Source organism: Mustelus asterias, chromosome 21 (genome assembly GCF_964213995.1).
Source record: "Mustelus asterias chromosome 21, sMusAst1.hap1.1, whole genome shotgun sequence".
In the NCBI taxonomy this organism is placed as follows: domain Eukaryota; kingdom Metazoa; phylum Chordata; class Chondrichthyes; order Carcharhiniformes; family Triakidae; genus Mustelus; species Mustelus asterias.
The window spans coordinates 8,926,623-8,938,993 of NC_135821.1; the positions used below are offsets into that span (position 1 = coordinate 8,926,623).

General features: G+C 45.6%; 1 protein-coding gene across 1 annotated transcript in view; it reads right to left on the reverse strand.

Moving 5' to 3' along the window:
- Nucleotides 1-8,064, reverse strand: part of LOC144509508 (tubby protein-like) — a 14,291-nt gene extending 6,227 nt beyond the window's left edge. The window contains exon 1 of the mRNA XM_078238414.1: nucleotides 8,041-8,064. Coding sequence (XP_078094540.1) covers nucleotides 8,041-8,064 — 24 coding nt within the window. The remainder of the gene's footprint in view (nucleotides 1-8,040) is intronic.
- Between the last annotated feature and the right edge of the window lie 4,307 nt (nucleotides 8,065-12,371).

The following is a 12,371-nucleotide window of genomic DNA, read 5'->3' on the forward strand; positions in this document are numbered from 1 at the left end:
TATTCAAGCTTGAAGTTTGGCAAGTTGGAGATTCCAAGGGTTAAAAATTGGTTACAGCCCATTAGCGAGCGTGGGATTCATCAGTGTGTGTCCAGCGCCCAGACACCACACAAACCTATGTTCAATTCACTTTTTTATGCGATATAAATACTTTCTAAACAGCATAATGTGCCCTTTGCCAACATCCAAACTCCAGAAAATTGTTTTCTTTCTTTTCCTAGTCTTTGTCTGGTTTTTGTTTTCCATTTTGCAGAGTTTCTGTAATTTGCAGATTGCTGCTGAGAATTCTAGACTTGGGTCAGGAGTTGACAGGTTCACCGTCCTGAGGATCAGCAAAACCTCTGCCCTTCCGAACAGCTGCTGGCCGCCTCGCTCTCAGGTCCAAGCGCCATTTACACACGCCTATCTTAGTGCGCATAAAGACCTCGAAAGGATCAGCTGAACTGATACAAAGACTTTACCAAACAGCGGTCTAACAAAAAGTCTAGTCACTTTGGAACCTTCCCCGATGTGGCTCAGTGCCTTCAGACAACATTTAATATCACAATGGAGCCATAGATTTGTGTGTCTGTTGCTAGTATGGAGTAAGTTTTCTCTGCTCTCTGGATATTCTGTTCACACTGCTTAAATTAAAATTTATTAACACATATTGTACGCCTTTTTAAAATTTCCCGTAACTTTCAAAACTCATTCAAATGTTATAATCATTCATTGGCTTTGCAATAAACGTGGCCTTTCCCATTACAAGCAGTCCCTGTGCTGTTATAAGCTTTGTTTATCCGGCAGTGAGGATACTTCAGTTGAAAGCAATAAAAGAACTAACTTCAGAGAGTAAATCAAAGAAAAAGGTTTAGAACATAGAACAGTACAGCACAGAACAGGCCCTTCGGCCCACGATGTTGTGCCGAGCTTTATCTGAAACCAAGATCAAGCTATCCCACTCCCTATCATCCTGGTGTGCTCCATGTGCCTATCCAATAACCGCTTAAATGTTCCTAAAGTGTCTGACTCCACTATCACTGCAGGCAGTCCATTCCACACCCCAACCACTCTCTGCGTAATAAAGAAATTTCATTACTCCAACATTCAGGCCACACAAGCTCCCAATCTGCTTCCTATTTATATTGGGTCAGCTGACCACCACATCATTTGCCATTGGTTACATTGTCTACCAGGTCAGCTGACCTTCACAGCATGTTACCATTGGTCACATTATAACAGCACATGGGATACAGGGTGATCTGACAAGGTGGATTCATAATTGGCTTAGCGGTAGGAGACAGAGGGTGGTGACAGATGGCTGCTTTAGTGACTGGAGTCCAGTGACGTACCACAGGGATCCGTGCTGAGCCCCCTATCGTTCATCATTTATATAAATGACATAGATGACTATGTGGGGGTAGGATCAGTAAGTTTGCCGATGACACAAAGATTGGCCGGGTGGCTGACAGTGACGTTGAGTGTCTTGGGCTACAGGAAGATATAGACGAGATGGTCAAATGGGCGGATAAGTGGCAGATGGAATTTAACCCTGAAAAGTGTGAGGTGATGCCACTTTGGAAGAAGTAATTTGACAAGGACGTATACTGTGAAAGGTCTGACACTGGGAAGTTCCGAAGAACAAAGGGACCTTGGCGTGTTTGTCCATAGATCTCTGAAGGCGGAAAGGCAGGTTAATAGGGTGGTGAAAAAGGCATATGGGACACTCGCCTTTATCAATCGGGGTATAGATGGGCGGCACGGTAGCACAGTGGTTAGCACTGCTGCTTCACAGCTCCAGGGACCTGGGTTCGATTCCCGGCTTGGGTCACTGTCTGTGTGGAGTTTGCACATTCTCCTTGTGTCTGCGTGGGTTTCCTCCGGGTGCTCCGGTTTCCTCCCACAGTCCAAAGATGTGCGGGTTAGGTTGATCGGCCATGCTAAAATTTTCCCTTAGTGTCCTGAGATGCATAGGTTGGAGGGATTAGTGGGTAAATATGTAGGGATATGGGAGTAGGGCCTGGGTGGGATTGTGGTCGGTGCAGACTCAATGGGTCGAATGGCTTCTTTCTGTACTGTAGGGTTTCTATATTACAAAGGCAGAGAGGTCATGATGGAGTTGTATAGAACTTTGGTGAGGCCAGAGCTGGAGTACTGTGTGCAATTCTGGTCGCCAGGTTATAGGAAGGATGTGAACGCACTGGAGAGGGTGCAGAGGAGATTCACCAGGATGCAGCCTGGGATGGAACATTTAAGTTATAAAGAGAGGTTGGATAGGATTGGGTTGTTTTCATTGGAGCAGAAAAGACTGAGGGGTGACCTGATTGAGGTGTTCAAGATTATGAGGAGCATGGACAGGGTGGATAGGGAGCAGCTGTTCCCCTTTGTGAAGGGTCAGTTATGAAAGGACACAAGTTAAAAGTGAGGGGTGGGAGGTTTAGGGGGGATTTGCGGAAATTTTTTTTTTACCCAGAGGGTGGTGACAGTCTGGAATGCACTGCCTGGGAGGGTGATGGAGGTGGGATGCCTCACATCCTTTAAAAAGTACCTGGTTGAGTTTTTGGCATGCCATAACATTCAAGGCTATGGGCCCAGTGCTAGCAAGTAGGATTAGGTAGGCAGGTCAGGGCATTTCATGCATCGGTGCAGACTCGATGGGCCGAAGGGCCTCTTCTGCACTGTAGTATTCTGTGATTCTGAGATTCCAATGTTATCATTGGTTACATTAGAACAAATTTCTCCCCAAACTCGGCCAAAGGTATATCCCTTTCCTGTTCTAAGGAAAGGAAACATTGGCTGGAATTTTCCGACCATTCACTTCGGCAGGCACCTCCGCCCGCAGGTTTCCCGCCAGTGTGGGGTGACGCCAATGGGAATTTCCATTGACAGCAGCAGGACCAGAGAATCCCGCCACTAGCAAACAACGCGCCACCTCTCGCCAGCGGGAAACATGCAGCTGGGAGGCAGAGAATTCCTTTTGGGATAGAATTAGGGAGAATTTGTTTCTCTCAAAGAGTTAAAACTCTCGGCCTCAGAAGGTGGTGGAGACAGAGTTGAATATTTTTAAGATGGTGATAGATAGATTCTTGTTGGGCTAGGGAATGAAAGGTTATCAGGGGTAGATGGGAATGTGGAACTCAACACAAACAGATCAGCCGTAATCTTATTGAATGGTGGAGTCGACTCAAGGGGCCAAATGGCCTCATTCTTCTCCTATTTTGGATATTTGTATGCATATCCAGAAAAAAATTCACAGCTTCAGGTTACCTCTCTTACTGGTCATGTGCTACATTGCAAGCTGTGTGTTGTATAATTTTTGGGCTTTTCCTGTGTTGGATGCTAGTAGATAACACAATGTCTACCAGAGGGAACAAAGAGAGTGATGGACTCATAGCTTAATTGAATGCAAAAGAGAAGGACTTGGTTCTTTCAACACATGCACACATACAATCAAGTGTTATATAGAAATCATAGAAACCCTACAGTACAGAAAGAGGCCATTCGGCCCATAGAGTCTGTACCGACCACAATCCCACCCAGGCCCTACCCCCATATCCCTACATATTTTACCCACTAATCCCTCTAATCTACGCATCCCAGGACACTAAGGGGCAATTTTAGCATGGCCAATCAACCTAACCCGCACATCTTTGGACTGTGGAAGGAAACCGGAGCACCCGGAGGAAACCCACGCAGACACGAAGAGAATGTGCAAACTCCACACAGACAGTGACCCAAGCCGGGAATTGAACCCAGGTCCCTGGAGCTGTGAAGCAGCAGTGCTAACCACTGTGCTACCGTGCCGATGAGATATCATCTCATGCAGAAATAGACCTTTAGAATAGTTTGAAATTCATTCTCCTGTTTTTCAAATAATTTTGGGAAAGCAACCCAGTGGAATACAGTCAATTTTGCAACACTCTTATATGGGTTCAGCAGAGAGTACAAATCATTTGGCCTCATTCCTGAGTATTTTTAATGTTTGGGAACACATTATGAAGCAGGTAATGTTGCTGGTTTTCCCGATGCAAGGCTATGTTATTACTCACTATCCCAAAATCGTGAAATGTGATAGTCAACTGCATTGATCATAGTGCTAATAATCATCAGCCACCAATCTGTCCTGAACAAAGGGGCAGGAATGTTGGAAAGAATCCCCTTGTTATAGACACTGTACCCACACTGACAACAATCTGTGTAATGACACAACTAGACTATCCTCTGGACAGAGTCCTAGTGACACAGAGATATCAATATTGGATATGCCAAAAGTGACATGTACTGTCAGCAAGGCACAGATTGCAAACTCATTAAATAAATTGAGTCAGTCACTGCAGCCATTCCCAGTCACAGGGATGATATAGGTTACAATTCGCCTGAAAGTAAAGTCAGCCGGTGTTCCTATACCAAAAAAACAGAAATTGCTGGAAAAGCTCAGCAGGCCTGGCAGCATCTGTGGACAGAGAAACAGAGTTCACGTTTCAAGTCTGTATGAGCCTTCGACATGGATAAACCAGATCTTTGTTACAACCTCTCCTCGCTCCCACCAATCACTGACCTCCTACTCTGCTCCAGCCCCTCTGACACAGTATAAAATCCACCACAGTTCTCCCTCTCTTTAACTCTGAAGAAGTCATGTGGAATGAAAATGTTAATTCTGGGGTGCAATTCTCCCAAAAACTTTCTCAGTGTTGTCCCTGCCAGGGTGGTGAGATTCCTGTGGGACAGTCGGTGTGATCCAGGTCACAATCCACCCACACTTAGTCATTTCTTTCGGAGCTTGGGGAGGTTCCCACCGGCAAAGAGATGAAAGGGATCTAAAGATGCTGAGGGAACCCTGATCTACAGATAATCCTACAGGCATCACCTCCCCCGACCCACCGGCAAAGACACCCCTCCCGCCCCCCCATCATTGGCATCAGCCAACCCCCCCCCTGCAGTGTGTGAAACCTCACTATGGAATCCCCAAAGGGTCCCCCCTCTTTCAGACCAGCAATGATTCCCCATTTGGGCCGGTAGATTGGTGAATACTGGGAGCCGAGAGCTAAAATCCATTGTATCATGTTTAAATGATTTACTCTCACTGGGTATGAACCAGATTACTTCGCCATGGGGGAGTAGGGGGAAATCAGAAAAGTGGTTCTGCCGGTATAATTCACATAATGGCCCCACTTGCAAGATTCTCCGGCCATAATGCGATTTGCGTCTTGGTGCGCAAGGCCAGAGACCCTCCCCCCACAGGCCGGAGAACCCCCCTCCCCCGCTCTGTTTCTCTCTCCATAGATGCTGCTGGACTTGCTGAGATTTTGTGTTTTCATTTTCAGATTCCAGCATTTGAAGTATTTCACTCTATAAAAGTCAGTTTGTGTTCCTGCTCCTCGTCCCCCTTCCGGCAGTAAATTCTGACTGTGAAACTTCTGATGATTGTTTAACCCAGATGGAGATTGGCAGATGGAGTATAACGTTGACAAGTGTGAGGTTATCCACTTTGGAAGGAATAATAGTAAAATGGACTATTATTTAAATGGTGAAAAATTACAACATGCTCCTGTGCAGAGGGACCTGGGGGTCCTTGTGCATGAATCGCAGGAACTCAGTTTGCAGGTGCAGTCGGTGATCAAGAAGGCAAATGGAATGTTGGCCTTTATTGCGAAGGGGATGGAGTATAAAAGCAGGAGGTCTTGCTGCAATTGTACAAGGTACTGGTGAGGCCGCAACTAGAGTACTGTGTGCAATTTTGGTCCCCTTGTTTGTGAAAGGATATATTGGCCTTGGAGGGAGTACAGAGAAGGTTCACCAGGTTGATACCGAAGATGAGGGGCTTAGCTTATGAGGAGAGATTGAGTAGATTGGGCCTGTACTCGTTGGAGTTTAGAAGGCTGAGGGGAGATCTAATAGAGACATATAAAATAATGAAGGGGCTAGACAGGGTAGAGGCAGAGAGATTCTTTCCACTTAGAAAGGAAACAAGAACTAGAGGACACAGCTTCAAAATAAGGGGGAGTCAGTTTAGAACAGAGTTGAGGAGGAACTTCTTCTCTCAGAGGGTAGTGAATCTCTGGAATTCTCTGCCCATTGAAGCAGTGGAGGCTACCTCGTTAAATATGTTTAAGACACAGGTAGATAGATATCTGGGTTATGGGGAGCGGGCGGGTAAGTGGAACTAAACCACTATCAGATCAGCCATGATCTTATTGAATGGCGGGGTAGGCTTGAGCGGCTAGATGGCCTACTCCTGCTCCTATTTCTTATGTACTTATGTACTTATAGAACAAAGAACAAAGAACAATACAGCACAGGAACAGGCCCTTCGGCCCTCCAAGCCCATGCCGCTCCCTGGTCCAAACTAGACCATTCTTTTGTATCCCTCCATTCCCATTCCGTTCATATGGCTGTCTAGATAAGTCTTAAACGTTCCCAGTGTGTCCGCCTCCACCACCTTGCCTGGCAGCGCATTCCAGGCCCCCACCACCCATCTGTGTAAAATATGTCCTTCTGATATCTGTGTTAAACCTCCCCCCCTTCACCTTGAACCTATGACCCCTCGTGAACGTCACCACCGACCTGGGGAAAAGCTTCCCACCGTTCACCCTATCTATGCCTTTCATAATTTTATACACCTCTATTAAGTCTCCCCTCATCCTCCGTCTTTCCAGGGAGAACAACCCCAGTTTACCCAATCTCTCCTCATAACTAAGCCCCTCCGTACCAGGCAACATCCTGGTAAGCCTCCTCTGTACTCTCTCCAAAGCCTCCACGTCCTTCTGGTAGAGTGGCGACCAGAACTGGACGCAGTATTCCAAATGCGGCCGAACCAACGTTCTATACATCTGCAACATCAGACCCCAACTTTTATACTCTATGCCCCGTCCTATAAAGGCAAGCATGCCATATGCCTTCTTCACCACCTTCTCCACCTGTGACGTCACCTTCAAGGATCTGTGGACTTGCACACCCAGGTCCCTCTGCGTATCTACACCCTTTATGGTTCTGCCATTTATCGTATAGCTCCTCCCTACATTATTTCTACCAAAATGCATCACTTCGCATTTATCAGGATTGAACTCCATCTGCCATTTCTTTGCCCAAATTTCCAGCCTATCTATATCCTTCTGTAGCTTCTGACAATGCTCCTCACTATCTGCAAGTCCTGCCAATTTTGTGTCGTCCGCAAACTTACTGATCACCCCAGTTACACCTTCTTCCAGATCGTTTATATAAATCACAAACAGCAGAGGTCCCAATACAGAGGCCTGCGGAACACCACTAGTCATGATGTGGAGATGCCGGCGTTGGACTGGGGTAAACACAGTAAGACGTTGAACAACACCAGGTTAAAGTCCAACAGGTTTATTTGGTAGCAAAAGCTACACAAGCTTTCGGAGCTCCACGCCCCTTCTTCAGGTGAGTGGGAATTCTGTTCACAAACAGAGCATATAAAGACACAAACTCAATTTACATGAATAATGGTTGGAATGCGAATACTTACAACTAATCAAGTCTTTAAGAAACAAAACAACTCACATTGTTTAGTTTCTTAAAGACTTGATTAGTTGTAAGTATTCGCATTCCAACCATTATTCATGTAAATTGAGTTTGTGTCTTTATATGCTCTGTTTGTGAACAGAATTCCCACTCACCTGAAGAAGGGGCTCGGAGCTCCGAAAGCTTGTGTGGCGTTTGCTACCAAATAAACCTGTTGGACTTTAACCTGGTGTTGTTAAACTTCTTACTGTGAACACCACTAGTCACAGGCCTCCAGCCGGAAAAAGACCCTTCCACTACCACCCTCTGTCTTCTGTGACCAAGCCAATTCTCCACCCATCTAGCCACCTCCCCCTTTATCCAACCTTTTTCACCAGCCTACCATGAGGGACTTTGTCAAACGCTTTACTAAAGTCCATATAGACGACATCCACGGCCCTTCCCTCGTCAACCATTCTGGTCACTTCTTCAAAAAACTCCACCAGGTTAGTGAGGCATGACCTCCCTCTCACAAAACCATGCTGACTATATGTACTTATGTACTTACGTAACCCAGTCAGCATCGTCTGTACTCACCCACACGGAAAGGGACTGAGGCATGGTAGCCACTTCTCAACTGGAACCCAGCAAGAAACCTCAGAGGACTGGGTGAAATGGGGTAATAAAACTGTTAGATTTCTTTAATTTATAATCCTGATGGATAGGTGAGATGGAGAAAGGTGGAGTGGGGAGGGCCTGTGAAAAGGTATTAGCTATGGAGGGAAGGGTTGGGAGCAGGCTGTGAGATTTACAGGGAACGAGGGGCAGGATTCTTTGGGGGTAAAAAACGGCTGGCATCTAATTGACAGACAATCACCTGTTATGAGATGATGTAAGAATTGTAGCATGACCTTGCAAAGTAGGAGCTCAGATATCAAACGCAATCTGCTGTCCCAGCAGTGACCTTGACGCTGAATGATTTGGTGGGCCCCTCCAGCCGGGTCTGCACAGTCCGCATATTTAAAAATGACTGCACGGTTATGTTACTGGAGGACAAGAATCCAGGTCATGTGGCAAATTCCAGAATTTGGATCTGGAAGTAGAAGCAGTGTTGGGTCAAGAAAAGACAAATGGTTTATAATTTACCTGTTTTTTAAAAAGTCTGAGCTCTCACTGGGACAGCTCCCAGAGCCCTCACCTTCTCCAGTCAATTATATCCCATACATCCTCTCAACAAGGACAGCATGTTCCACATTGCAGTCTGATTCTATCCATATCCAATGACTTCTCACATCTCTTCCAGAGAGAGTGTCCCCCCCCACTCTCCCACCACCCACAGCCCAGGGTGCTGAAGCTAATTGCAGCATCTCACTGGGACCACCACGGACTGGCGGGGCCATCCTGAGTCATTCAAAACTCAGAAAAGCAGAAAATCTTCAAAAAGCAATGTGCAGTAAATGTACAGTGCCTTTCACAAGCTCAGCATATCCTGAGGCAATTAAAGCCAGCTCAGTACTTCCCAGTGTAGTCACTATTGAGTCACCTTACCTATTACAAGTTGCGGACTGTACGATCCCACAATCCACAATGGGTTGATTTGGTTTAGTGGTGTTGTTTGAGGGATAAACGTTAGGGAAAACTCTCTTTTGCTTCATCGAATAATGCCATGGGGTCCTTTATGTCTTAATATCCCTCAGTACTGTCCTGTGGTGACAGCATTGGATTATCTGCTCAATTCACGAGAGTGGCACTTGAATCCACTATTTTGTAACTCAGGAATACACTTTGTACACGTGCCTTAACTAACCAGTGCCCAAGCACACTAACACTGAGGCAAGTAACATCCTGTGAGGGAAAAGGAACATTTAAAATATGTTAAACATAATTGTTGTCATTGTGCTCCAAATGGGACGAGCAAGAATTCTACTGGCAAATTTCTCAGTTGTTTGGTTTTGAGACTGGAAGTGGTTTGGGCACCTGAGTCATTCAGAACACAAGAAATCATTGCTCCAAATGTGAAAAAGAGTCGCTTGGAGGAGAGCGTGGAGATGTGAGAGTGTGGAGGGTAGCTGTAGCTGTCCCCTGTACAACTAGACCCCAAGAAAAGTCAGAAACCCCAGGACACGGGTTTCCCTAGATCACTCCTAACGCTCCACATTAAAATCTACACCACCGGTTGATATTTTGACTGTGCTAAATGATAATAAGCACAATTTGTCAGACAGGGAGCACTCCCTGAAAAGGAAGTCTGAATGAATCAGGGAAAACACCAGAGCCCTGGTAAACAAGATGGAAAATGCACAATTCAGTAGATGAGATCACGGTGCCCAAGAATTTTCTAAGCTGTTCGCCACAAGCAAACCTGATACTTTCCATGTCACAAGTAAACTGGCCTCAGTGCGGAACAGAATTGGTTTCAACGGTTAGAAACAGCAGATCAAACTATGAATGATCCAAAGAGCACCTGATCACAGCTGACTGACCCTAAATGTCTTTCAAAAGAGGCATCAAGACAGTTTATGAATTCATTTAAAAATAGTGCCAGTCGCGCACACACCATATAACCCAGCCGACTTGCAGCACGGATCAAATTACCTCTTCGTGACCAAGGATGTCAATGACCTTGAGACTAAACCATGTCGCAGCAAATCATCCTAACTGGAATTTTTTTCAATCCGACAGACTTTCTTTTCTCACCTGTCCACTTTGACTTTCACACATTTATATTAAAGTCCACACATTCTCCTTCCCCAGTTCCAGCACCTCCTGTTGTAGGTTTAAAATCCATGTCAAGTAAAGCTGTGTTGGTGTGGCAGCCTCGAGACCAAATGTAAATGTTGAAGTTTCGTGTGATACACTGCACAGATTTATTTATATTTTAAGAAAGAAAATGATGTGAAAATCTAATTTACTTTCAAACCAAAAGGCCCAAATAGAAACTTTTGCTTGTGAAGTTTTCTTTGCACCGTCAGGATGTGAGGCACATTTGAATCATAGAAATCATAGAAACCTTACAGCACGGAAAGAGGCCATTCGGCCCATCGAGTCTGCACCGACCACAATCCCACCCAGGCCCTACCCCCATATCCTGACATATTTACCCACTAATCCCTCTAACCTACGCATCTCAGGACACTAAGGGCAATTTTTAGCATGGCCAATCAACCTAACCCGCACATCTTTGGACTGTGGGAGGAAACCGGAGCACCCGGAGGAAACCCACGCAGACACGAGGAGAATGTGCAAACTCCAAGCCGGGAATCGAACCCAGGTCCCTGGAGCTGTGAAGCAGCAGTGCTAACCACTGTGCTACCGTGCCGCCCAAAAGCTAAATCTCACCATCAGCCGTGGTTTTTTGGCATTGGAACCTCTCAGAACAGGTTAACATTAACTCCTTGTTGCCCTTGATTATGAAGCAATTGTTAAATCAGAGTCAGAGCAAATCAGCAGTGGCTCCATTTCATATCCATATAGAATCCTTACAATGCAGAAAGAGGCCATTCAGTCCATCAAGGCTGCACTGACAACAATCCCACCCTATCCCCGTAACCCCATATATTTACGCTGCTAATTTCACTGACATGAAGGGATACACACACAATTTCAGTACACCCGATCCCCCAATCCAGGAACTCCAGCACTCTCTTTCGAGCCTGTTCCCTTCCAATCTGTGGTCAGAGTGACATGCCCACTTTCATGCCTTTCCCGAAGTCACCATCACCCAGAAAGTCAGTCATTGGGAGAGGCGACCTTCCATTTTCACTCTACTCACACTACAGTCTTTGAACTGTTGTCAGCAGTATTACAGGCTGGAGAGTAATGTAAGGGAGATGATCCTACAGGTATCAGCACTGTTTTGGGGTCAGAGTGAGGTAGTTATAGTGCTGCGTTGATTATTAAAGGCAAGAAGTTAAGTTCGACACAAGATGTTTTCAGTTAGTTCCAGTGGAACTCAATTGGTTCACCAATGTAGTTTGAAAAGGGTTTCTGCCACTCTACACTGTCTGGTCGGCTGTTGCAAATATCTAGTTCGTAATTAATATGTTTTAGAATAAAACTTTTAACTTTAGGAATTAATTTTAACTGCAGAAAAATAGGGGCATCTGGTTAAGAAATCTCAAGTGAATGTAATTCAAACAGGCCCCAGTTTAATTAACTTGTGTTTATCTTACAAGGTCAGAGTTCATAGCGGAAAATAAATCAATGGATGATCCATTCCTGGACCTTTGGATAGAGACAAGGTGTTGATCATCTCAGTAAAAAATCCAAAAGCCAGCAACTCTGGTACAGTCTGCAATATATATTAATCTGCCACCTAGGACAAGGGCAGAGACACATGGGAACACCACGACCTAAAATATATCACCGTTCCTTCACTATCACTGAATTACAATCCTGGAACTCCCTCCCTGATGGGACTGTGGACCCAGACTTGTTAACTCAATCCCTTATGAGGGAACGGTGTCTTCATATCTTTGTAAAAACACAGCAGTGACCCAGCCAGTGCAAAGAAGGGTTAGAGGGAACACTGCTCAGCAGCCAATAAGATAACTAAGTCTGAAGTAACAGAATGAGTCTAAAACGTGCGCACTAATTTACAGATTGAGCTAGGCTCAGTAAAGTCTAACAGCCTGGACCATTCTCCATTTCAACGCAAACAAGACAAATGGAGGATCAGTGTTCTGTGTTAACGTAGCGCTGGTAGTTTGAAATCAAGGCTGGAATTTTCCAGCTGTTCACGCTGGCAGGATCTTCCTGTCCCGTCAACGGTGCACTCCCGCCTTGGGTTTTCCAGCAGCAGGGGGTGCAGTCAATGAGAAATCCCATTAACGGTGGTGGGACCAGAAGATTCCGTCACCGGCAAACGGCACACCAACTCCCGTCGCGAGAACTATAGAACCAGGCCACAGGGAGGCCAGAGAATCCAT